At 38.4% G+C, this 24,840-nt stretch overlaps 1 protein-coding gene across 3 annotated transcripts in view; it reads right to left on the bottom strand.

Annotated features, from left to right (window-relative positions):
• PIBF1 (progesterone immunomodulatory binding factor 1) overlaps positions 1–24,840 on the bottom strand; it is a 202,973-nt gene that overhangs the window by 165,071 nt on the left and 13,062 nt on the right. For all 3 annotated transcript variants that reach the window (XM_082601927.1, XM_082601928.1, XM_082601929.1), the window contains exon 5: positions 23,428–23,547. In XM_082601927.1, coding sequence (XP_082458053.1) covers positions 23,428–23,547 — 120 coding nt within the window. The remainder of the gene's footprint in view (positions 1–23,427; positions 23,548–24,840) is intronic.

Genomic DNA, 24,840 nt, shown 5'->3' with positions numbered 1-24,840 from the left:
AACTGTAAAAGCACACCTGGCCCTGCTTACTACAAGCCTCGTTTCTCACCATTTCTCATAATCATACTTCACCTCCAACCCTAATAAAGATTTGAGGTTCTCTGAACACACTACGCTTCCTCTAACCCAGTGGTCCCCAACCTTTTTGGCAGCAGGGACCAGTTTCGTGGAAGGCAATTTTTCCATGGACTGGGGCTGAGGGGTGTGGGGGGGCAGTTGGTTCAGGCAGTAAAGCGAGTGATGGGGAGCGATGGGGAGTGGCAGATGAAACTTCACCTGCTCACGTGTTGCTCACCTCCAGCTGTGCGGCCCAGTTCCTAACAAGCTGTGGCCTGGTAGCGGTCCGTGGCCCGGTAGCGGTCCGTGGCCCAGAGGTTGGGGACCCCTGCTCTAATCTGTTCACACTGCCTGAATAGCTGAATACTGTCAATACTCCTTTAGAGTACTGATCTTAGTGTATCATCAAATTAGTTTTTTTACACCAGAGTGTAAACATCTCAAGGGCAGGGACTTTGTCTTGCTCACCATTGGATCTCCATCACTTTACACAGGACTTGGTATAGAGTAAGAATGAAATACTTTTCAATAAATCAATGAAGAAATGCATGAATATGGGAATGGGGAGGAGAAGCAGGACACAGAGATGGAGTTCCTACTTCTTCTCCCACTTTGAACTCATCAGATCTTGCAAGCAATCATCAACTCCACCCCCAGAACCTGTCACGGGAAATACATCCTGTCCCAAGTCATTCTTTTTTAGGAGCTGATGAGCTCAGTGTGGTTGCATTCAGTCCACAAATACTGACCAAACTATTTCTAAGTGACAGGTCCTGGGCTAGACACTGTAGATACAAAGATAAGTAAGACTGTTTTTGTCCCCTTTAAACTATTAGACATGACTTTGAAATGTTAGCTCCCAAATTTCTATCAAAGGGCTGTTTGAAAAATGTAATAATGGAAAAACTATACTGGCTGTGCTTTGCTTTGGTATATACTATGTTCTTCTGCACTGATGTTCTCCATGAGAATGAAATGTTACTATATAGTATTTATTAGAGGATCATAGCTGAGGATACTCAATCGTCTCCCCAAAGAATCATCACACACGTCATTTCAGACCTAAGTCCCAGAAGATGCTTTAGTTCCCCTGAAGGATGCTTTTACCCTTCTAAACATGACTAATCATGTAACTGTTTCGGGAGAGTGTATAGTGTTATAGTTAGGATGGAAAGCTCCAGAATTCAACTGTCCAGAACTGAATTACCTGCAGTAACACTTCGAGCACGTTTATGTCTCAGCACTTCATTGTCCTCATCTACCTCATCTACCCTGTAGAGTTGTTGTGAAGATTATATCAAGTAATACATGAAAAGGGCTTATAAAAATGCTTAGCACATAGTAAATGATCATGAACTATAAATTAATATCATCACAATGCCTTTCCTTTGCTTTGGCTACTAGGGAGATTATAGCCAAACTGATAGCTCAACCTTAATAACTGCACAAAGACTGAGACAGACTCCTGAGGAATATAAACATTTAAAGGGTGAGGAAAGGACAAAGAGCCCTAGGAACCTGAGGGGGTATTCACAGAAACAGAGGGTGAACCAGGGGTGTGTGGCAGGGACAACCGTAGAAGAGCTACTTTGAGGAGACAAGACTGTCAGGGATACTAATTACTACTGAGAAGAGACCCATAAACAAATCCATTAACTCTTCAAGGATGGGGACAGAAAGTAGACTGCCAGGGGCTAAAGCAAATATATTTGAATACACAATATGTCCTTCTTCGTGTTATTATACATGCATTCTCTTGCTTAATACTTAACTTTATGACTGAGCTAAGTATTATCCTCATTTTTACAGTTGAGGAAACTAGGCTTGGAGAGGATAAAAGTCTCAGAGCTCACGAACAGCGTGGTAAGGACTCCAATCTAAATTTGTCAAACATCCTAACTGTAGGCAATTCTCTCTTTAGTTTAAAAGTGGAGAAAGTGAAGTAGCTAGAGAAGAAAACAGAGATAAATAAAGGTTTCAAAAGATGGAACATGCTTGGACATGTTTAAATATCGATGGGAAAGAACAGCAAAAGAAGTACTGATGGGCTTCCCTGGTGGCGCAGTGGCCGAGAGTCCGCCTGCCGATGCAGGGGACATGGGTTCGTGCCCCGGTCCGGGAAGATCCCACATACTGCAGAGCGGCTGGGCCCGTGAGCCACGGCCGCTGAGCCTGCGCGTCCGGAGCCTGTGCTCTGCAATGGGAGAGGCCACAACAGTGAGAGGCCTGTGTACTGCAAAAAAAAAAAACAAAACAAAACAAACAAAAACCCCCCGAAGTACTGATGCTGGAGAAAATGGGCACGGTCGGGGGGCAGAGCAGTAAAGCCCCTAAGATGGCTCAGGGTGTGGGCGCCATCTTCACTGTGAGGACTTCTCTTAGACCAGCAGCCATATGCTCATCATGGCAGGCTTTTCTCCAGCTGATACAGAGTGTTAAAAACTTGAATTTGGATGTCCTCAGGTAGCTCTTATCAATGACCTACAAGTCACAGAATACTCCTTACCCTACTGCTTCACCTATTTTCTACTATCCACTTGGTTTCTAAAGGCATATGATTTTCCACTCCTTGAAAGCCTCTTCCCACTATAAACAGTAAGAACAAACAAAAAAAACAGAACGAGGGCAGATGCAAATATGCTTATGGCAAGAAATTGTGGGAGTTCTCATCTGAGGATTTCCATTTTCTCTGTGCAATGAAATACCAAGTCATTTGCTGAGAGGGGGAAGGAAAGTGGAAAGCTGGAGATGTGAGGAGAGTGATGAATGCCTAAAATAACTGCTGTGAAAAATGAGAGAACTAGAAAAAATAGAATTACAGCACAATTGTGTGGGCCCATTCGAAGTTGGTAACAATAAACTTATAGCCTTGTTACTGCCTCTGTGATTTTCTCCAGTAGCGCTCACGTAGAAAAATAAAGAGTTGAGATTCTGTCAGGCAGGTTCGATAAAAAGACACGGAGGAATTCGACAACACTGACAAGAGAAAGGTTTAAGACTGGTAACATGATGAAGAGGGAAGAAAAGACATTTAGGAAGATACAGATAAAAAAAATTATATGGATTGGAAATTCTGCTAAAGATAGGTTGAAAGCAGTTGACTGAAAAACGTGGAAATATAGGAAGTAGTATGTTCAGTGGTCAGCCTGAATTGATAACTTCAGAAGTAAATCAGTTCTGGGAGACAAGGAACAGAACATGGGCCATGAACCTGAGTGCTAAAGAAAAAAAGAGGTAATCATTCAGAATGAGAAGACCAATCAAGTGCAAGGCCAAGGTTGTGGATGAATCACAGGAAGTAACCCAGGCAGAAGCTAAGATAGAAAGGAAGACTAAATCTAGACCATGGGTTCCACTGAGTAAAACACAATGTCCCAGTGGTCTGCAAATGAAGAAGGTTATAGAGTAGGGCATCTAGATGAAATGAATGCCCCCCCCCAAAGGTAGGGGTTTATGTGAATGTGGAAGTGCCAAAATCTAAGATCTAGAGAGGACATCAATACCTGGCCCTGAAATATACAGGGTATAAAATTCTGGAGCAGAGAGCAATTCCATAGGAGATATACGTATGTGTGTATTTATTATATTGTACATGTATATGTCTGTAACATAGTATATATGTGTGGGTGTGAATATATATATATTCTTTGAATATAAACACTATATGACCAAGTATAAGCAGAAGTTCAATATAGGAAGGTACATATCCTACCAAATCTTTTTAAGACTTTTCAACTGAAAAACTTCCCCTTAAATAAAATGATTACCTTTATATTTTGAAAAAAATAATCTGCTTCACTTACTATTAGCAAATAAAATAGGTTAAGGCATAGCTTTGGAAAAAAAGAAAAAAGAAAAAGTGAATCAAACCCATGACTGTGTAGAACTTTAAGGCTAAGGCTAAAGATGGTAGAGAAGACTACTTCGTATTATTCCTATGCATTCTTCCTGACCCGAACTCAGCAATACCTTCTGTGGGAAGACTCCAAGCCCCAAATCTGAGTTAGATGTCTGTCTTACATTTTTCCACAGCACCTCGTTCTTACCTCATCAGAAAACACATCACATGTGCTGTGGGCAGCCACTACTTGCCTCTCACATCAAAGGAAAAACTGAAGGAAATGTTCTATAATTCTAGTACCTAGTACTCTGCCTATAACATAGAAAGTTTATAATTAATGTTTATGGAAAAGAAGGAGCAAAAGAGGACATTAAATAGACTGAAACCAAAGAAGGAAAAAGCTTAATCTTTTTAAACATAAAGAAAGAGAACACAAAATTTCCAATCACCAGCCATTTCTAACAGAAAATTTCTACATAAGAAGTAAATAGTTTTGGTTAACAGCCAAGTCTCAATGTCCTTTTTTTTTTTTTTTTTTTTTTTTTTTGCGGTACATGGGCCTCTCACTGTTGTGGCCTCTCCCGTTGCGGAGCACAGGCTCCGGACGCGCAGGCTCAGCGGCCATGGCTCACAGGCCCAGCCACTCCGCGGCATGTGGGATCTTCCCGGACCGGGGCATGAACCCGTGTCCCCTGCATCGGCAGGTGGACTCTCAACCACTGCACCACCAGGGAAGCCCTCAATGTCCTTTTCTCTCTTTTTTTTTTTTTCCTCTCCCGTTGCGGAGCACAGGCTCTGGACACGCAGGCTCAGAGGCCATGGCTCACGGGCCCAGTCGCTCTGCGGCATGTGGGATCTTCCCGGACCGGGGCACGAACCCGTGTCCCCTGCATTGGCAGGCAGCCTCTCAACCACTGCTCCACCAGGGAAGCCCTCAATGTCCTTTTTGAATAAAGAAAAAACAAACTGCATAGGGATAATGACAATTAAGTCACTGAGATTTCAACTGCCCGTTTTCTACACATCTAGAATGGAACTGACTTTGATTGCCAGAGTTAATGTCATCTTTTCCATCTCCTAAATTATTCATAAGAGGAAATAATAGAAGGCTGTCTCTAGCCTGAAAAAAGTAAATCTGTTATTGTAGTTGCATGTTTCCTTGTCTTGTCTGTAATCCTCAGTTTTCCTGATACGCACCCTGAAGCTCCTTGAAGACCTGCCTTATCTCTGGTTACAGCCGGTAACCCTCACATAGTAGTTTACGCTGGAAATGCTTGTGGTGTCAACTAATGTTGAAATATAAAGGGACTATGCAGCACTAGCATTTAAAATAACCAGCTCAAGATGTAGCAAAAGTGACTTCAAAAATTAAGGATTAATAAATCATCAGTTTTCCAACTGAAATTAAAGATTATCATAAATCTGCAAATAAAACACCTCAGTTGACACAATGATATCGATGCAACACATACGCAGAATATTCTCAAATATTTTGAGAAAAGCAGCTTGAAAGAGGCTTCCATTTCTCAGTCTGGGTGCTGGTTAAATGGGTGTGTTCACTTTGTGAAAAGTCAATTAAAATTTCTTTACAACACAAACGTTTTAAAAAAGTAAGACAAGAGGCTTCAACCAGGAAAACGCTAACTGGGGAGAAGTTCTGCATGGATCCTGGTCTTAGGAATGGAAAGGGGGACATGCAAGGGTCACACTGAAGGGGAAAAGGGCTGAGCAGGATGGAAGGGGGTAATAAAGAGACACTCAGTTTTTTACTCTATATATTTCTCTACTGTTTGATATAAAAACTGAAAAATTTATATTATACAGTGTTTTGGCAAAGTTATCAGCTATTAGAGCTTTTTTTTTTTCTTTTCGATTAATTTGTGCTTTTATTTGCCAGGATAACTACAGTAACCTGCAAACTTTTTTATTCTAAAAAGCACATTTTACATCACAGTCCAACAAACACACATATAATGTGTATACGTATATAAAAGTGAAACAAAGGTTTTGCCAAAAACATCTACCCTGAGTGTTAATTCTTTTTAAGACTTTTTTTTTTTTTGTAAACTAAGGCTGAACTGCACTGACACATCATAATCACCAAAGTCCCTAGTTCATCTTAGGGTTCGCTTTATGAAGTGAATAGTGTTGCACTTCTATGGGTTTGGACAAAAGTATGATGACATAAAACCGTTATAATTGTCATACAAAGTATTTTCACCGCTCATAAAAACTTCTGTATTCTATGTATTCATCTCCCCTCCCCCGCAAACTCCTGACAACCACTGATCTTTTTATTGTCTCCATTGTTTTGCCTTTTCCAGAATGGCATATACACGGAATCTATTTTTCTTTTTTCCTTCAAGAGAGGGGTTCAAAGCTTTTATGCCTATAACACCACTCATGGCCCAGCCACACGTGGACCGGACAGGGTCCAGGTGGCAAACACCCCAACTTTAGTTGTACTGTAGCTTCCCTTCCAGTACTGAGCCCTGTCCCACTGGTCCTGCCCAGCAGCCACGCGCAGGTGAAGGGGGGGATACGTGTTGGGTATCTGTTCATAGGAAGGCCACAAGTTTTGTGCCCCTTGTCACAATGAACCCTGATTCCTGTCGGGTGTGTTGTAAACAGACGAGCCATTTCTTCAGACCCCCTGCTCAGAGCATAACCCATTAGAGCTTTTATATTTAAAAGGAGATGTCTTTTCTCCCCCAACCCCCAGCAAGGCTCTTGTTTCCAAACACACCAGCTGAGCGTTTCACAGTTATAGAATTTCAGAGATGAAAGACAGACTGGAGATAATCTATTACTAACTTCTTATTTCCATGACAAGAACATTAAGGCCTCGGGGGGGTTAAGTGATTTGTCCTTAAGTGTGGCACTTCCACACTCACATAAACCTCTGGATTCCAGAGCTAGCAGAGATAGAGCTAGAATTTAGGTTCTTGAATTCATAAATACTTCATTCCTTGCTTAACTTCAAGTTTCTGTTTTTTAAAGATTCTATTCCATGGAAGCTATAAAACCACTGATTGGAAGTTAATATTATTTACTGCTCAAATCCAGGGTGTTAAAAAAACTTATTGCAAATTTTACAGGTTCAAATATGGCGCATGAATAATGCATATTTAAATTTGGACTCCCCTCTTTTAAAACAATTACTACAATTATTCCTTAAATACATATTTAAAAAATAATTTGACAAAATAACATCGAATCTAAATGTTTTCTACAAAAAGAAAAAATGTATTCAAAGATTCAAGAGGCACATTTTAAACAGTTAGCTGCTGTATAAACCCAAAAGCAATTACTTTAGATACAATTTCTAAGCATCATTTAAATCTTCTGTCTCTCACACCATGTAACTGAGAAGAGAGTGGTAACCTCTGTTTCAAAATAAATCTTTAATAAATGAAGTGATCTCCTGCCTGGGGAGAGACAGAACAGCTAAGAAAATTAGAAATGGGAAATAGTGTCATTTATCTTATGGTCAATGGTTCAGATCTGAAGCAGTTTACGTTGGGTAGCAGTTTAGTGAATGAGAAGAAATGTCTCGATGAGCTATTCTGAGAAAATGAGAAGTCACTCCTCAGAACTCTTACAAGTTTCACATTGCCTATAATCTACTCCAAGCAACTAAATACTGAAAAGAACAAGAAACCTAATTAATCTTTGATTGTTAAAGACTGTTCCTTTAAGAAACAACAGTCTGTTTGCTCCCAGAGACTACTTTTTGTTGTTGTTAAGATCCTCAAGAAATATATTACTTAAGAAAAAATTCTGGACTTCTTCTAAGGTCTTAAGGAAAAAAAGACAAAACTGAAGAACTGAAAGTCTACTCTGGGTTAAAAAGAAAACATGAACATTTAAATATTTTCTATTACATGATAATCTTCAATATCTTTTCAATAAATGTGAACTCAAACATAAAAGTTTAAGCTTTTCTAAAAGGAAAAATTTTAAACAATAATGAAGAAAGAGATGAGAGATGAAGAAAGGTAACTTTCATCAAGTGTCGTGGACATCAGATTAAGAGAGAGACATGGGATCAAATCTGTCTCTGCTACTAACTGCTCCAGCAAGCCAAGGTCTCCGGACCTTCTCTTTTTTGGTCATGCTGGGTGGCTTGTGGGATCTTAGTTCCCCAACCATGGATTGAACCCGGGCCCAAGACAGTGAAAGCACCAAGCCCTAACCACTGGACCGCCAGGGAATTCCCAAGGTCTCTGGATCTTAACTGCTGCCTCTGCAAAGTGAGGACACTGATTCACCAACTCATTCTATGTGCCTACTATTGTACTAAACATTGTATGACTGTTATTCATAACTAGCTCATGGATCTACCAGAACCCTCCATTGCTAAACCATATGTTGATCTGTTGAGAGGCAACTTTTATAGCCAACATTTTATTTGGCAAACTACGAAAACAAATTTGAAGTACTGGCCTTTCAACAGGTATTGACCCAAATATGACTGAACCAAAAATATTTAAATCTTAACATTTTAAAATAGACCAAGTGGCTAAATTATCTTTAAAATCTCCCTTACAATTCAAAGAAGTCAATTAAGTATATCATGCAAAAAGGTATGGTTTCCCATGCCTTTTAAGTGATTTAGATAAGCATTAAAAGTATTAATAAGTGTGGGTAGAAAGAATAAAAAATTAAGTTGATTCACCAGTTTACGGTCAGGTTCAAACAATTTTTTTTAGCTCTTGAAGCAAATGAGGATGTATGGTGCAACAACAGGTGACTCATTCATGGCAAAAGAAAGTCATTTTTGTTTTACAAGTAAATTACTGTAATTATTTAAAATACTTCAACAGTTTAAACATACACAAACACAATTTTATAAATTTTTATAAGTTTTATAAATGAAAAGATATATATTATGGAATTATCATTACATACTGGTAAGTTTAAGAGCAAGAATTTCATATTTTTTTATCTCTTTCTTCCCTCTCTTCCTCTTTGACTCCCATCCACATGCCCAGGTAACTCACGTTAAGTAACATGTATCTTTCCCTATTCTTCTCCATGTTCATATACTCAAGAGCACACACAACACAAATGGGAGGACAGATACCTGGTGTCAATCCTAAATCAACTGATATTCTCTAATTCATTCTTGTCAATGATTGCACAATATTCCAGGGTGTACACTGTATGTGGTTTATGCAAACGTTTCCTTGTTGTGCTGACAGGCATTTATGGTTACATACTAGTATTTTACTCTATGGGACAGAGTCCCAGCACTGGGGTTGCTGTGTTGAAGAACGCGTATTTTCCATTTTAACTGATGTTGTCAGATGTCTTTCCAAAAGACTATGGCAGTTCACCTTTCCACCAGTAACATTTGTATCTTTTTCCTTGTATCTACACAGATATCAGACCTTTTCCATTTTTGCCAACCTGAGTTCTCACTGTTACCTTAATTGTATTTCCCAAAATGCCAGCTAGTTTGAGCACCTGGACATTTGGATTTGCACTTTTTGTGAAATGCCTATTATAGTCTTTGCCCATTTTTCCACTGGGTTGTCTATTTCTTGTTAACTTCTTAGAGCTAGAAATAGTGCTGATACTAACTTTTGATCATCTGCATTCCAATTTTTGTCCCAAATGTGTACTTTAGATATTAAACTTTGCCTGTGGTTTCCTTTTTGTCTTTTTCTTTTAAAGCTTTTTGTTTCTGTCTTGGCTAAGATTACCCCAACCTCTAGAACAGCACGGTCCAACAGAACTTTCTGCAATGGTGAAAATGTTCTATATCTGTACCATCCAATATAGTAGTCACTACCTGTATGGCTAGTAAGACTGAGGAACCGAATTTTAATTAATTTAAATGTAAACCTGTGGCCGCTATACTGGACAACTCAGTCCAGAACTTAGCTACTCACAGTGTAGTCCATGAACTAGCTCAGGCCAGGAGCACTAATACACTCCGGGAGGTGTGCCAACAGTGAACAGTCTCAGGCCCCATCCCAGAACTACTCTGCCAGTTTTCCTCTTAACAAGATCCCCAGGTGACTCATATTTACATTAAAGTTTGAGAAGCACTGCTAATAATCATCTAAATTAGGAAGTCTCAACACTTTTTTGGGCCATGGACCACACTGGCAATCTGGTGATACTTGTGAACCCCTTCTGAGACTAAAGTCTCTGAAATCAAAAATTAAAATACACAGAATTACAAAGGAAACAAATCACAGCTGACCCTTGAACAACAGGTTTGAACTGTGCAGGTCCACTTACATGCAGATGTTTTTCAATAATAAATACTACAGTACTATACGATCCGTGGTTGGTTGAATCCACAGATGCACAGTTGCTGATAGGGAGGGCTGACTAGAAGTTATATGCAGTTTTTTTCAACTGTGCAGAGGGTCAGCACCCCATGTTGTTCAGGGGTTAATTGTACACTGCAATAAAACTACTGAAATATTTTTTAAAGTTATAGATGTCCTTTTTGATTAATGCATTAAAGATAAGATCCAGTGAGGGGTCTACAACTAACACTGAAGTTTTAGTGATGAGCATAATCTCTAAAGATATCTGCAATAACTACACTGTGATATGGAAATACCTGAATTCTAATGCTGACAGAGTCATCAGCAGTGACAGTCCTACTGTGGTTTTTGTATTTACCTGTAATTGAAGGAAATGCTAAATTTCAGTAAGAAGTGAAAATAATGTTTTCCCCATTCCACCTGGAGGCCCGTGGACCCTGAGTTAAGAATCTGCATGATTACTGAAGTAATGGCCTAGATTTCCTTCTAAAAATTTTAATTCAACCGGAATTAATATGTGTATATGGTATGGAATGTGAGAACCAACTTTTTTTTTTTAACAGATGAATAACATCCAGTTGTGCTAGGACCCTTATACTAAAAAAACACTCATTGGGACTTCGTTGGTGGCTCAGTGGTTAAGAGTCCGCCTGCCAATGCAGGGGACACTAGTTTGAGCCCTGGTCCGGGGGAATCCCACATGCCACGGAGCAACGAAGCCTGTGCGCCACAACTACTGAGCCTGCGCTCTAGAGTCCGTGAGCCACAACTACTGAGCCCACGTGCCACAACTACTGAGGCCTGCGTGCCTGGAGCCCGTGCTCCGCAACGGGAGAAGCCACTGCAATGAGAAGTCCGCGCACCGAAATGAAGATTAGCCTCCGCTCACTGCAACTAGAGAAAGCCCGTGCGCAGCCAAAAATATAAATAAATAAATAAATAAAACCCCAAACAAACAAACAACACTCTTTTTCAACTGAATTGAACGACCACTATTGTGGTATATAATTAGATCTGTTTCTATATTTTGTTCTGCTGATGTTTGTTTCTCTGCCAGTATCACATTTAGTTAACCTCAGTAGTTTTGAAGTATATACCGGGATCTTGGTAGGCCCAGCATCTCAGCTTTCCCCACCTTGCACATTTCTTCCCCTCACATTTTTCTTGGCAATTTCAGAACATTTATTTTATTCACATAAACTAAAATCATTTATCCAATCCCAATCCTTCTATGGCATTTCTCTCCTCCACCAAAAAATCAAAAACAGAAGATAACAAAATTATTGGGATATAATTTAACTTATAATATAAATAATATAAATAAGTGCATTTGTTATATATTTTATTTATAATATAAATAACTGCATTTAATTAATATATTAACAGTATATATTAACATATGAACACACAATATATATTAATTTAGTATATATTAATATGTAGCATATATTAATGACAGTATATATTAATATTAATATATTATTGTATATAACAGTATATACTAATATATTAACAATAATAATATAGATAATATAAATAACTGCATTTATTATATATTATTTATTCAGAATATAAGTAATTGCATTTAATTAATATATTAACAGTGGAAAAATTGCTATTTTTATGACTTTGTCTTCTTTCTGAGATATGGTGCTTCCACGTACAACAATAAGATTTAATCGTTTTCTTCATATAAGTCCATTACTTTCTCCATGAATTAAGTATTTTCCCCCAAGTCCATTTCTAGCAGTTATTGCTCTAAACCTAGAGAAATGCTATTGGTCAATTACACATTTATCCTGCATTCAGTCACAATATCAGATTTCTACATTAATTTTAGCTGCTTTTTAAACTAACAGAAAAAAAAATTTTAATCTCCTTTCAAATTTTTACATGGATAGTTTTTTTCTTCTTCGTGCATCTGCTAGGGCCCTCCAAGACCATGTTAGATAATAATGAGCAACCCAGTCTGTGTCTGGTTCCTGATTTTCACAGAAAAAGGTTTTACTGTTTTGCCATTTAGGATAAAGTTTTTTGAGGGCTTTTTTTAAGTAAATATTTTTAAGTCTCTTTATTTGGAATGGTCACTGAATTTTACCAGCCTTTATCATTTAATGATACAATCACATGGTTATTGACCTTAAAGTTGCAGATGTAATGGATAATCCTTTCTGTCCTAGAATATACTTTACTTAGTGGTAAAGTATTATTCTTTTGATACGATGCTAGAATTCATTTTTGAACATTTAGAGTTTTCGCATCTTTAGCAATAAGTAAAATTAGCCGATAGATTTGTTTTGTTTTGCTTTTGTACTATCCTTCTCAGAGCTTTCCATCTTTTTCAATACTAGGTTGGTATAGTTTATTTAACTGGAATCAGCTGTGCTTATAGAAATCAACTGTGAACCTATCAGTGTAATCCATCTGTGAACCTGGTAACTTCATCAACAGTACATCTTCACTCACTCTGTAATACGTCTATGGTAATCGTTCTATTCAAGTTCTCCACTTCCGCTAATTTTAGTAATCTACATTTTGTTGGGATATTTTTTTCAGTTTTCAAGCTTTTCACAGAGCCACATGCAATATTAATGTCCAATAATTCCAAACTCCTTATTTTGACTGTTCTGTTTTCCTTCCTAAGATGACTACTACATGTCTTTATTTTTCATCTTTCTCTTTAATAATAAAGGCACTTTAAGGCTATAGGTCTTCCTCTGGCACAACTTTATTTATTTATTTATTTATTTATTTATTTATTTTTTGCGGTACGCGGGCCTCTCACTGTTGTGGCCTCTCCCGTTGCGGAGCACAGGCTCCGGACGCGCAGGCTCATAGGCCATGGCTCACGGGCCTAGCCGCTCCGCGGCATGTGGGATCTTCCCAGACTGGGGCACGAACCCGTGTCCCCTGCATTGGCAGGCGCACTCTCAACCACTGCGCCACCAGGGAAGCCCCTGGCACAGCTTTAAATGTGTCTAAAAGATTTTGATATAGAATGTTCTCATTTTAATTGCTTTCTTGTTTTCACTTCCTCTATGATCTAAAACATATGTTTCTCTTGTTTGCTTTTTGTTTCTTCTTTGATCGAAAAAATGTTTCTTAATTTCTAAACATTTTCTGCTCACCTTTTAATTATCACTACTAAATTAGGATAAAAATAGGGACTACAAAATCTTTATTTAAAAATTTATTATTTTACTATGTGGTCAAGTGTATACATGATAGTTCTGTCAACTTTTCATTGACATTTTATTTATTCATTTATTTATTTTTTGGCCACCCTGTGCAGCTGGTGGGATCTTAGTTCCCCAACCAGGGATTGAACGGGGGCCCATGGCAGTGAAAGCGCAGAGTCCTAACCATGGGACCGCCAGGGAATTCCCTTCATTGACATTAAAAAAAAAAGTTATTCCCTGGTCAAGGAATGTTAAGCTCTATACATAGCAACTAAATCAAAATTATTGGTTGAATCAATTCTTCTAGCCCTGACTTATTTTTATGTCTATTAAATCTATCCAATTCTGTAGAAAGTACATTATAAACTTTCCCCCCATTATTACACTTTCATTAAGCTCTCCTTGTTTTTCTAAAACCCTTTTCTTTATAATTACTATGTTACTAGATATGTAGAAGTTTGTCTCTAAAATCACCTTTCATTATTGTTTTCTGTTACCCTGTTTTGTGGTTCTAATCTTAAATTCCACCTTATATTATATTACTATTACATTCTTGTTCTTTTTTCATAACTGTTAGTCCATCCCTTTAATTTTCAATCTTTATCAATATGCATTAAGCATATTCCTTATAGATAGATAGAAATGAGTGTGGTTTTACAGTCAATATGGCAGTCTCTTTCAATGGAATACTTTATTCTTCAGCTTTCTGGAGGCAAAGGAGACTTTATTCACCTTATCTGGAGTGGGAGGGGTGGGGAGTCCTATAGATTTTTACAGGCTAAGCTCTGTCAACAATCTGTTCTGGTCTTGCTTAGGGCTTGCTCATACCGTGTCCAGGCTTTCACTCAGGCCAGGGGAGAAACACCCCAAACATGGTAGCCTATTTCTAAGATGGCTTCTCTCAATTTCTTCCCTTGTATATGGCAAGATATTCCTTGACTGAAGACTATTCCTTTTAATGCTCTGCTTGACTAAGAGAACATGATGATGCTGGTGGGACTTTAAAGTTAGGTCCTAAGAAGACTTTCAGCTTTGGCCTGGGTTTCTTTATGCTTGAACACTCACTCTGGAGACCAACTGCCAGGTCCTGAGGCTGCCACGTTGAAGGATGCCTAAACTAGTCACATGGAGAAGCCAGCTGGAGAGTGATCTGGCCCCAAACATGTGAATGAAGACTTCCGATGACTCCAGCCTCAGACAGGTAAGAAATATCCAGCTGAGCCTATCAATATTCAGAGCTGTGACAGATAAAAATTAAGTCACGAAGTTTTTAGTGTGGTTTGTTATGCAGCAATACATAACTGGAACACTAGCTTTCCCAAAGCCCCAGACTTCAGTCAGGTCTAGCCACCTGCTAGCCCTAATGCGAGCTTGGCTAAGAAGAGGCAGATCATTGGAATTGAAAAAAAAGGAAAAATGAAATGCATGTAGGGTGTCGTCGCTTTCAAACATGCCTCAATAGCAAGGCTTATTCTTTCCGTAGTTTACATTGACTATGTCATGTAACTTCAAAATGTTACAATAAGTAGGAGTTTATTTAGGTTTGAGTTTGGCATGGCTATACCCAGTAGTATGATGACTCAATTTTGACACTGTTTTTCTCTATTTGAACTGTGAAACCTTTACTCATACAGTGACCCATGGTAACATCTGGCCATTATTTGGCTGAAATGCATATTTTACATATCAAGTTGACGGCTGTTTTTAAAATTATTTTTTGTGGTGCTAATGCCATGACAAAATTAAATGCAAACATGGGCATGAACGTCATGGGGATAATACTCCAGTATAAATTATTTATTCAGATGATCCAGCATATATGGCTATTAATTACTTTTTTATATCGATAAAGAAATTAAATCATAGTTAAAACGATAAAAAAAATATCCCCTCTTAGACACTCCAAATTATGTCTGTAGAATCTGGATTGAGATGTGTATAGCAAGAGAACAAAGTGTTCATAGTGTACCCAGATTGAAGCTACAGTACTTGGTAAGGTCCCTCATGAGTTGTTTTCCCTTCCCAAAATATGATGATATACCATCCTGGCCACTAGGTTCAAAATTTCATCTCAAGACCTAATAAACCCCTCAAAACCTGTCCCTGAAATAAATTAACAATGCCACTGGATTTCTTTAAGATTATAAACACAGTGGCAGATGGGGGAAAAAAAGGCCATATTACTCTTTAAAAATTTTTTTCCTCTTACAGCCATGTATAAAACAATTAGCTAAAGGAGGCTTCTCCCTGATAACATCCTATTTTAAATTGCCTTCATTATAGCTTTCCCATGAACTTTTCCCTCCTCATGAACTTTTATCTTTAAGTCATTTACATAATTTGTAGACATACAACAAGTTTATAAAGAAGCAACAGGTTTTAGATGTATACGTAAGAAATAGGTTTTAGAAACTCCAAGCAGTAATACTACAGCTAGTGTTATTTTATATTTATATTTATATTATATTATATTATATTCGTGGATGTTATAAATACATTAAGATTATTATTATTATTAATTATACATAAAATTAAAAATACGAAATTTAATTAAGAATATAAAGTGTTTTTGTACCTCAATACGTAAACAACAACAACAACAAAAGAGATTTGTGTTCATAGTCCATGAACTTGCCACATTAGAATCCTAGGTTACTTATTAAAATTGAGATTCTTAGTGCCGTCTCAAACCAAAACCAGAACCTATGAAAGTATCCAGGAATCTAAGTTTTAAGCAGTGCTTATTCAACTTAAATGTAATATAGAAAGGCAAAACTATTATTGTTCACTAATGAATTTGTCAGATACCCAAAAATAATTACAACTGATGAATATCATCATAACATGTATCTTATAAAGGAATTTTAAATTCATCAGTTGGGCAGGATAACAAAGAAACAATAATGCCCTGAAATTAAAAAACCCGACTAACAAGTATGTATCATTAATGAAATACTTCATTTTCATTCAAATAAAATTAACAGGATTATTCATGTATGAATACTTAAGATGAGCCTCAAGGTAATTTTGCAGAATTTTTCTCAATAAATGTAACTATGTTTCCTAAACAAGGAAGTGCTCTTAAACAAAACACTCTTCTTGCTTCCTAGTTACCAAAGTTCTCATAAGAGACAAATATTCCGCCATTTCCTCATGAAACTTAATGGCTTTAAGTACAGACTCATTAATGCCCTATACGATACTGTTAACTTTCCTTTCTTTTGAAAAGAAGCATGCTGAAATAACTCTACGGTAGCACAACAGCTGCACATAGCTTAGCTACATGTACTGGACCAAAATTCTGACCCGTTAAAAGAGAGTTCATAAATAGGAAAGAAACGTATAGCACTTATGAAAACACTAAGTACCATACGCAGGCTCATGTATGAAATACAGCTCAAAATATGCTATAATTAGACTATGTAACTGATGCTTATAAAAAAACTCTCAACTTGAAGTAAAAGATGAGCCCTATTTTCCAGGGTTAGTATCCAGATATTATTTCCAAATAACTAAAGATGTGGAAAAAAATATGAAAGAAAATTCCAGAAATCTACTAAAATTGGCCCTTCGGGAAGAGCGACTTCTTTTCTAAAGGTCAAAAATCACATTTTATTACATTTCATGTAATAGATATGAACGAATCAGTTTTTCACTTCATATCTGCCATGATCTAGCAGCTTATATGAATAAAGGCACAATTAACTGTGTACTTGTGGGGCTTTAACATCTCTGAATGCTTTTGTGAGGTGTAATTATGAAATCAGTGTAATAACTGAGACACCTTTGATCTGAAGACTACATGTTTGGCCAGAAAAGTTTCAATTTAAAAAAGTTATAGATCTACTAAATTTTATTAGAAAAACACAGTATTTGATTGGTTTAAGGCAATGGACATGAAATAAGGAATATAAATGAAAATAATAAGGTAACAATGTAACACTTTGGCCTCTAGGTCAAAAATGACAAGATGTTTTGAGTAGCCCAAAACCGGTTACAGAAATAAATGGATATATGCTGCCACCATGTGGTAAAAAAAATACATTAAGTTCATTTTTGGAAAAGACAAAACTCAATCCAACAGTCTTAGTAAAGCGGAAAGTTTGTTTTCCTGACTCCCAGTTTTAAAACTCAGAGACATAACTAGCAAATACCTTAGTTTCTCTTAGTAACCCACATGGAATTGCCATGATGCTGCCATTTTTGAGGCTCTTGCCTCCTCTTTTAAGTTTCCTATTAATTTGCTACCTGTTCTACAAAATAGTACCATCTTGTATTTGTCCTGTGTTTATCCCCTTGCAAGTCAATCCTCACCTTATGTGATTTTACGATTTTGTGATTCTATGAACTTCAATCACATTTTCCCCAGCTGTTGGTGTTCATTTGACACATACTAATCTTTATATGTTCTCAGATAGTAAACTCAGCTGCCCAAATACCAGATCTTACTTTCCAAACTCTGAACTTTATGGCTATATCAGGAATTCAATAATTATTAATAGGTAAGTAGTGCAAACAACCAAAATTACAATGTCCAAAACTGTACATTTTGTTCAAGGTCTAGCGATGTATTTTATTTTGCTTTTAATATTTTTCTTCATAATGCCTAACGAGTCATCACCCATATCAGTACAAAGTTAAACATGTTGAGAAAAAAGATTCTCCAACGAAGCTAAGATTCTTTGTAGAGAAAACAGAGGATTTCAAAGCTAAATATTTTACATGCACACACTAGATTTTCTCTTCCTTCACCTGTGTTTAAAACAAAATTGTAAGGTGATTCCACTTCTGGTGATGGTTCCAAGTTCCCATCTCACCAACCCTACTGCAGACACAACTTCAAATTCTGGACGAAATATAAAACAACCATCTGAAAGTGATCAAAATCAGGCAGATTCTGGAGGGACGTCTTCTACGAGAGGAAGAAGCGAACAGCACTGGGTAAATTTCCTGGTCTCTCTCTCTCTTTTTTAAATACCTTTTAGCTGGAAGGCAGGCCTACTATGTGCCAAGTTGGATGATAAAGGTATAACAGAATATCCTTCAGCTTTCTAGCTTGAAGAACCAGAAAACAAGAGTTTGGGGCAACTCAGCTGCTCTAAAGTGAGGAGGGAATTCTAGAGACAGCCAGAAAAGGGGCACTCTGAGTTCTGCGGATAATCTCTGCCAGATCTCTGGCTGACCTCTGAACAACACATGTGTAGGACAGACCCAAGCAGTCCTACTAAGGCCAAAAAAACCTAACTGAAATTTGAGCTGCTGCCCAAGAGACAGAGCATGCTATCTGAGTACAAACCAGTTATATTCCTGCTAAAACAAAAGCATCAGCACTGTCAAAATGCAGTCTCCACAACATAACAGCTGCACTGTTACATCTAAATTTACTCAGATTTAAATTATCAATTTAAAGTTACTCAACCTTTGAAAAAACAGGAAAACGTGACCCATCCTTAAAAGAAAAGACAATCAACAGAGACAAACTCTGAGGTGACTCAGATTTTGGAATTAGAAGACAAGGATTTTGAAGCAGAGATTTTAACTATTCTCAGTGGTGTAAAGGAAAATGTGCCTACAATCAATACACAAATAGCAGAGAAATAAAAACTATAATAACCAAATGGAAATCTAGAAGTGAAAAATCTAACTATTAAATTTTACACAAGAAAAACAAAAATGTATGTCCACACAAAAGCCAATGTTCAAATGTTTGTAGTAGTTTCATTTATAATCTCTCCAAAGTGGAAATAACTCACATGCCCATCAACTGGAGAATGAATATATCCATACAATTAAGTATTACCCAACAATAAAAAGGAGCTACTGATACATTAAAAAGAAAACAGTCCGGCAATTTCTCATAAATTAAATATGACCAGTGTATGGAGAGATGGACAGGTATGTGATTAAGGTAAGTATAGTGATATGCTAATGGCAGAAATTAGGTGATGGGTATACTGGTGTTCATTGTAAAATTTTTTCTAGTTACCTATGCTCAAAAACTTTCATAATAAAACAGAAAAAAAATATAGTCTCTAGGGCTGGTGACCAATTTTGAATATGCTGATTTGGGGATCATAAACTGAGAGGTTACATAAAAGAAAACACACAGGTTATAATCAGTCTACTAATCTTCTGAGATCTTTCTCCAATTTGCCTTACTAGCGTAGTACTCTACCACTCAGAAAAACTTCGCTATCTGCAAACTCGAGATTTTACTTTGTGCTTCCTTTCCAATATAATGTTTACTGTTTGTTTCCCTGTACTCCTTTTCTTTAAAAATTTAATTTTATTATTATTATTATTTATTTATTTTTTTTGCGGTACATGGGCGTCTCACTGTTGTGGCCTCTCCCGTTGCGGAGCGCAGGCTCAGCGGCCATGGCTCACGGGCCCAGCCGCTCCACGGCACGTGGGATCCTCCCGGACCGGGGCACGAACCCGTGTCCCCTGCATTGGCAGGTGGACTGTCAACCACTGCGCCACCAGGGAAGCCCCTAATTTTATTATTTTTAAAATATTTATTTATTTGGCTGCATCGGGTCTTAGTTGTGGCATGCAGGATCTTTAGTTGCAGCACGTGGGCTCTTTGTTGCAGCATGTGGGATCTGGTTTCCTGACCAGGGATTGAACCTGGGCCCCCTGCATTGCGAGTATGGAGTCTTAGCCACTGGACCACCAGGGAAGTCCCTCCGTGCGCTCCTTTTATTTATTTTTTATTATTATTATTTTTTGTGGTACGCAGGCCTCTCACTGTTGTGGCCTCTCCCGTTGCGGAGCACAGGCTCCAGACACACAGGCTCTGGATCCGCAGGCTCAGCGGCCATGGCTCACGGGCCCAGCCGCTCCGTGGCATGTGGGATCTTCCCAGACCAGGGCACGAACCCGTGTCCCCTGGCGGACTCTCAACCACTGCGCCACCAGGGAAGCCCTCCTTTTATTTTTTTTATAAATTCATTTATTTTATTTATTTATTTTTGGCTGTGTTGGGTGTTTGTTGCTGCACGCAGGCTTTCTCTAGTTGCGGCGAGTGGGAGCTACTCTTCGTTGCGGTGCGCGGGCTTCTCATTGCAGTGGCTTCTTCTCATTGTGGAGCATGGGCTCTAGGCGCACAGGCTTCAGTAGTTGCGGCACGCAGGCTCAGTAGTTGTGGCACACAGGCTTAGTTGCTCTGCGGCATGTGGGACCTTCCTGGACGAGGGATCGAACTTGTGTCCCCTGCACTGGCAGGCGGATTCTCAACCACTGCGCCACCAGGGAAGCCCCCTGCACTCCTTTTAAAACATAAATTCCATGAGGCCAGAGATCTCTGTTTTGTTCACTGAGGTATTCCACGCACCTAGAACAATGCTTGCCACATAATCAAGGTACAGTGAATTATTTATTGAATAAATTTTATTCTCATAATAATGGCCATGTGAGTGAGGCAGATGTTACATATTCTCATCCCTATTTTACAGATGGGGACTGCAGGGAGGGGTAGTAAAGACTAAGTTTTTTATCCAAGATCATCACACCATCGTCGAGTTGCAGAGATGAAACTCAAACTAGTATCTCTGAATTCCCCAGATACCAGGGCAGTAAATAATTTAACAAACCATTTCAAAAGATAACCCCCCACAATATATTGTTAAAATTTTTTCTTTTAATATTAGATATTAACATTTATTCACTATATCCTTATAAAAAGGTCCTTGCTGGTGACTTTTCATTTAAACATTTTCAGTCTATATTTTCTGAGTGTTGGGCAAGTTGACCTGTACTAGGCCCCTGACAGAGCAGAAGAATCTAACTTTAAGGGTGGCTTTAATACAAAAGTAATTCTATTATGTCTAAATCATATTCTCTGAGTTTCTAAGACCTTTTATTATGGAGATAAGGCATTACTTTTCTTTTTTTCCTGAATGTGATTCAGATCTCTCTTTATATTAAGTTCAGGAAAAGGTTTAAGACAGAAGATTATATTTTCAGCTGAGAGGTGGTAAACCTTTAAGAAGCAAACTTGCACATGGAAAGGTTCTATGATGGCTACTTTTTATGTCAACTTGGCCAGGCTACGGTACCCAAATATTCAGTCAAACATTATTTTACATGTTTCTGTGAAGGCATTTTTTAGATGAGATTAACGTTTAAATCAGTAGACTCTGAGTAAAGCAGTTTACCTTCCATAATGTGGTGGGCCTCATCCAATCAGCTGAGGCCTCACTAGAACTAACACTGACCTCCCCTGAGCAAGAAGGAATTCTGTCAGCAGACTGCCTTTGGATTCAAACTGCAACCCTCCCTTGAACCTCCAAGCCTGCCAGCCTACCCCATTAGATTTTGGATTCGCCAAGCTTCCACGATCACAAGAGCCAATTCCCTAAAATATACGTCTCTCCATATATATTTACATATCCTGTTGGCTTTGTTTCTCTGGAGAACCCTAACACAAGTTCACAAACAAAACTGCTTCTGTGTTCAAGAGGTGTTCATGCACTAAAAACACTAAGGAACTCTATGAGTGAAACCAGTGTTAATTTTCTATGCTTTCATGTCAATAAAATACTAAAGGTGTTAGTAAGGTTGAAACAAACTAAAATCTGGGATACAATGCCATTACTGACCCTTGAGAGTAGAGAGACTTGTTTTACCACACAGTAAAAATATGTCACATACTAATGATAAATTTAGAGATCCAAGCCTTTTTTTTTTTTTTTTTGGTCCAAAGAACCCTTTGTTCAGGAGAAAGTACTCTTAGAATCCCCAAATGTCAAAAGTGATTAAAATAGAGGTGGTTTGATAGAAACAAGGATAGAAAGCTCCTTCAGTCCTCCCTCTAAAAAATAAGAAGTCCCTGAGGGACGCTGACATACCATAAGGTGCTGCAGAACTAAGCCTGAAAACTTATCTGCCTTGTCTCTAACGAACCCTGTGCCACACCGCCACGGCTGTTGCCACCACCATCACCATCCTGGGCATTCTACGGAGACAATGGAGATTAAATGATTTGCCCGAGGCTGCAAAATTAGTTAGTAGCCAAACTGAGGTCTTCTTTGTCCTTTATTATTTTGACTTTAGATGCAAATTTTTTAAAAGTTAAGAGCTATTTTTCTAAATGTGCAAAACAGGTTACCTGCACAATGTGGCAGGTTAGCAGCAGAAAAAAACCACTATAATAGACCCCTGTGGTAGGGTTCACATCAGCACATTGGCCTCTCTGGCATCGCTCCTGATGACTTCAATGCTCCTATGAGCAGAAGGAAGCTGAGTCTTCCTTTGCCTATAATGTTGGCTCTATAATGACTGAAGTAGATTCCGTCCAGCACTCACAGCGCAGCAAATCAGAGCATCAAAATATAAATTAAATCACAATTGTTTATTTCCGGATAACAGATCTTTGGTAAAAGTTGCCCTTGAGATAGGACACAAAATAGTTATTTATAGGCAACCTTGCTAAAAATCACATTTTTACTTTGAAACAGAAATGTGGGCAATTCAATGAAGTAAATGGACAAATAGTATTATTTTCTTCATTTGACAGAGCAGGAAACATTGAATGACTTGTTCAAGGTCACACAAAGAATGAGTGTCAAGATATCATCTAAGGTATAACTCCAACCTACTAGAATTTGAACTCTGGAAGGGCAGGCACTGTCTCTCTTGTACTCACTGCTGCCAGCACCCAGCACAGCACCAGGCATCACTGGGGTGGATACTAATATTAGTGCATGTGCTCTGGACACGTATTAGGAGAACTAACTGTATCTGATGAAGAGACAAAATGATAAATGGACAAGGGCTCCCTTTCTTATCACCAACAGGGCGGATCTGTAATGAAGAACTGAGAATGAAATGAGTTACAACAACAAAACACTCAGCCGGGGATTACGGTCAATGTCATGGACGCACCCTGCCAAAATAAGATGGCTATTTCCAGGCTCACCTCCTTCCCACTACTTACGAAGAATCACAGCAGTCAGCATCCCCGAGTTCCATTTTTCTTTCACTGATTTTTACATTCCCTATCACAAATCTTAAGGACCTCTTGGAGCTTCTTCACACCAGGGATCAAAATCATACAAACCTCGGTCAGTTGTTTCAGTTGACCCTTGTTGTCACTTAATTCTTCTGCCAGGTCTTTCTTTTTCACTTGTAGTTCAGAGATTTCCTTTCTTAATGGATTCACTAGTTCATGGAACCGAATCTTTAAAAAAAAAATCAAATTAATAAGCAGTCTCGAGACCCAAATTACAATTAAAATTTGCTAATTAATAGCACTCTCAATTATCAGTAATACAAGGAAAAGTATTAAGATGATAAAGGAAAGTGTTAAGGAGTTTCAGATTATATGCCTGTACACTAAAGTTCTATTTGTACAAAACTGATACAAGACGGTCTTTAATTGTCCCTGACCACTAATACTTCATTAAGTCTTAATGTTCAATTAAGTCCCCTCAAGGCCCAGATTATCTGTAATTCCCTGCCTGTGACATGGTCTCTCTTTCCTCTCTTCTATCAGTACTCCATGTTCTCCTTACTCCTTACCTCCCACTACTGCTCACTCCACACTATTTGCTTGTTATTTCCTCAACACAAGTGTTCCAGAGTTTTGCTCTTGCTCTTTCCTCTGACAGAAAAGCTCTTCTCACATATAAATGTACGGCTCATGCTTTCACTCCCTTCGGGTCTCTGACCAGACATCACCCTATCAGTAAAACCCTCCCTGACTTCCCTAAGCAGATTTTTTTGGGGGCCGCACCACCTGTGGGATCTTACTTCCCCGACCAGGGATCGAACCCGGTCCCTTGGCAGTGAGAGCACGGAGTCCTAACCACTCGACCGCCAGGGAAGTCCCTCCCCTACGCTGATTTAAAATAGCATCCTCACTCTTCGTTCCTGCTCTTTTCTCCATAGCATTTATGACAAACGTTCTACATATTTTACTTTTAATTTGTTGTGCGTGTTGCTCCACTGGAATGTAAGCTCTGTGAGGACAGGAGTTTTTGTCTGGTTTGTGCACTGCTCTATCTCCCATGCCTAAATATAGGAAAAGCCTACACCGTAGGCTCTTGGTGAAGTCTACTTACTACCACCACTGTGGAAGGGATAATCAGGATGAATCAGGAGGTATCTTCATGTCACTGTTCCATTCAGTTCAGACCTCTCTTTCCACTCGTAATTCTCTAAGGGGAATTTGCCTGCCCTAACTTAGTAAAGTGTTCCAACTAACAAGCTCCTACAAAACTAAGCTATCAGCAAATTAGGAGAGGGGAATTAGGGAATATTTATTGTATAGGCATACAATCTGAAACTCCTTAATGTATTGCTGTATTGCAGGAGTACCATATTTGGTAAGAGGCAAGTCCTAAGGCTAGTACTTGATGCAATGAACCTGTGTATAATTAACTAGTTAAGACGGTACTGTCTGAAAACAAAAGATAAGACAAGGAACATTAACAGATCAGAGAACAAAAATATGTATGCCTGCCACTAATGG

Source organism: Mesoplodon mirus (genome assembly GCF_964341445.2).
Source record: "Mesoplodon mirus genome assembly, chromosome: 17".
Taxonomy (NCBI): Eukaryota; Metazoa; Chordata; class Mammalia; order Artiodactyla; family Ziphiidae; genus Mesoplodon; species Mesoplodon mirus.
Note: the sequence above shows the minus strand (reverse complement) of the source record. Positions and strands in the feature narration are given on the sequence as shown.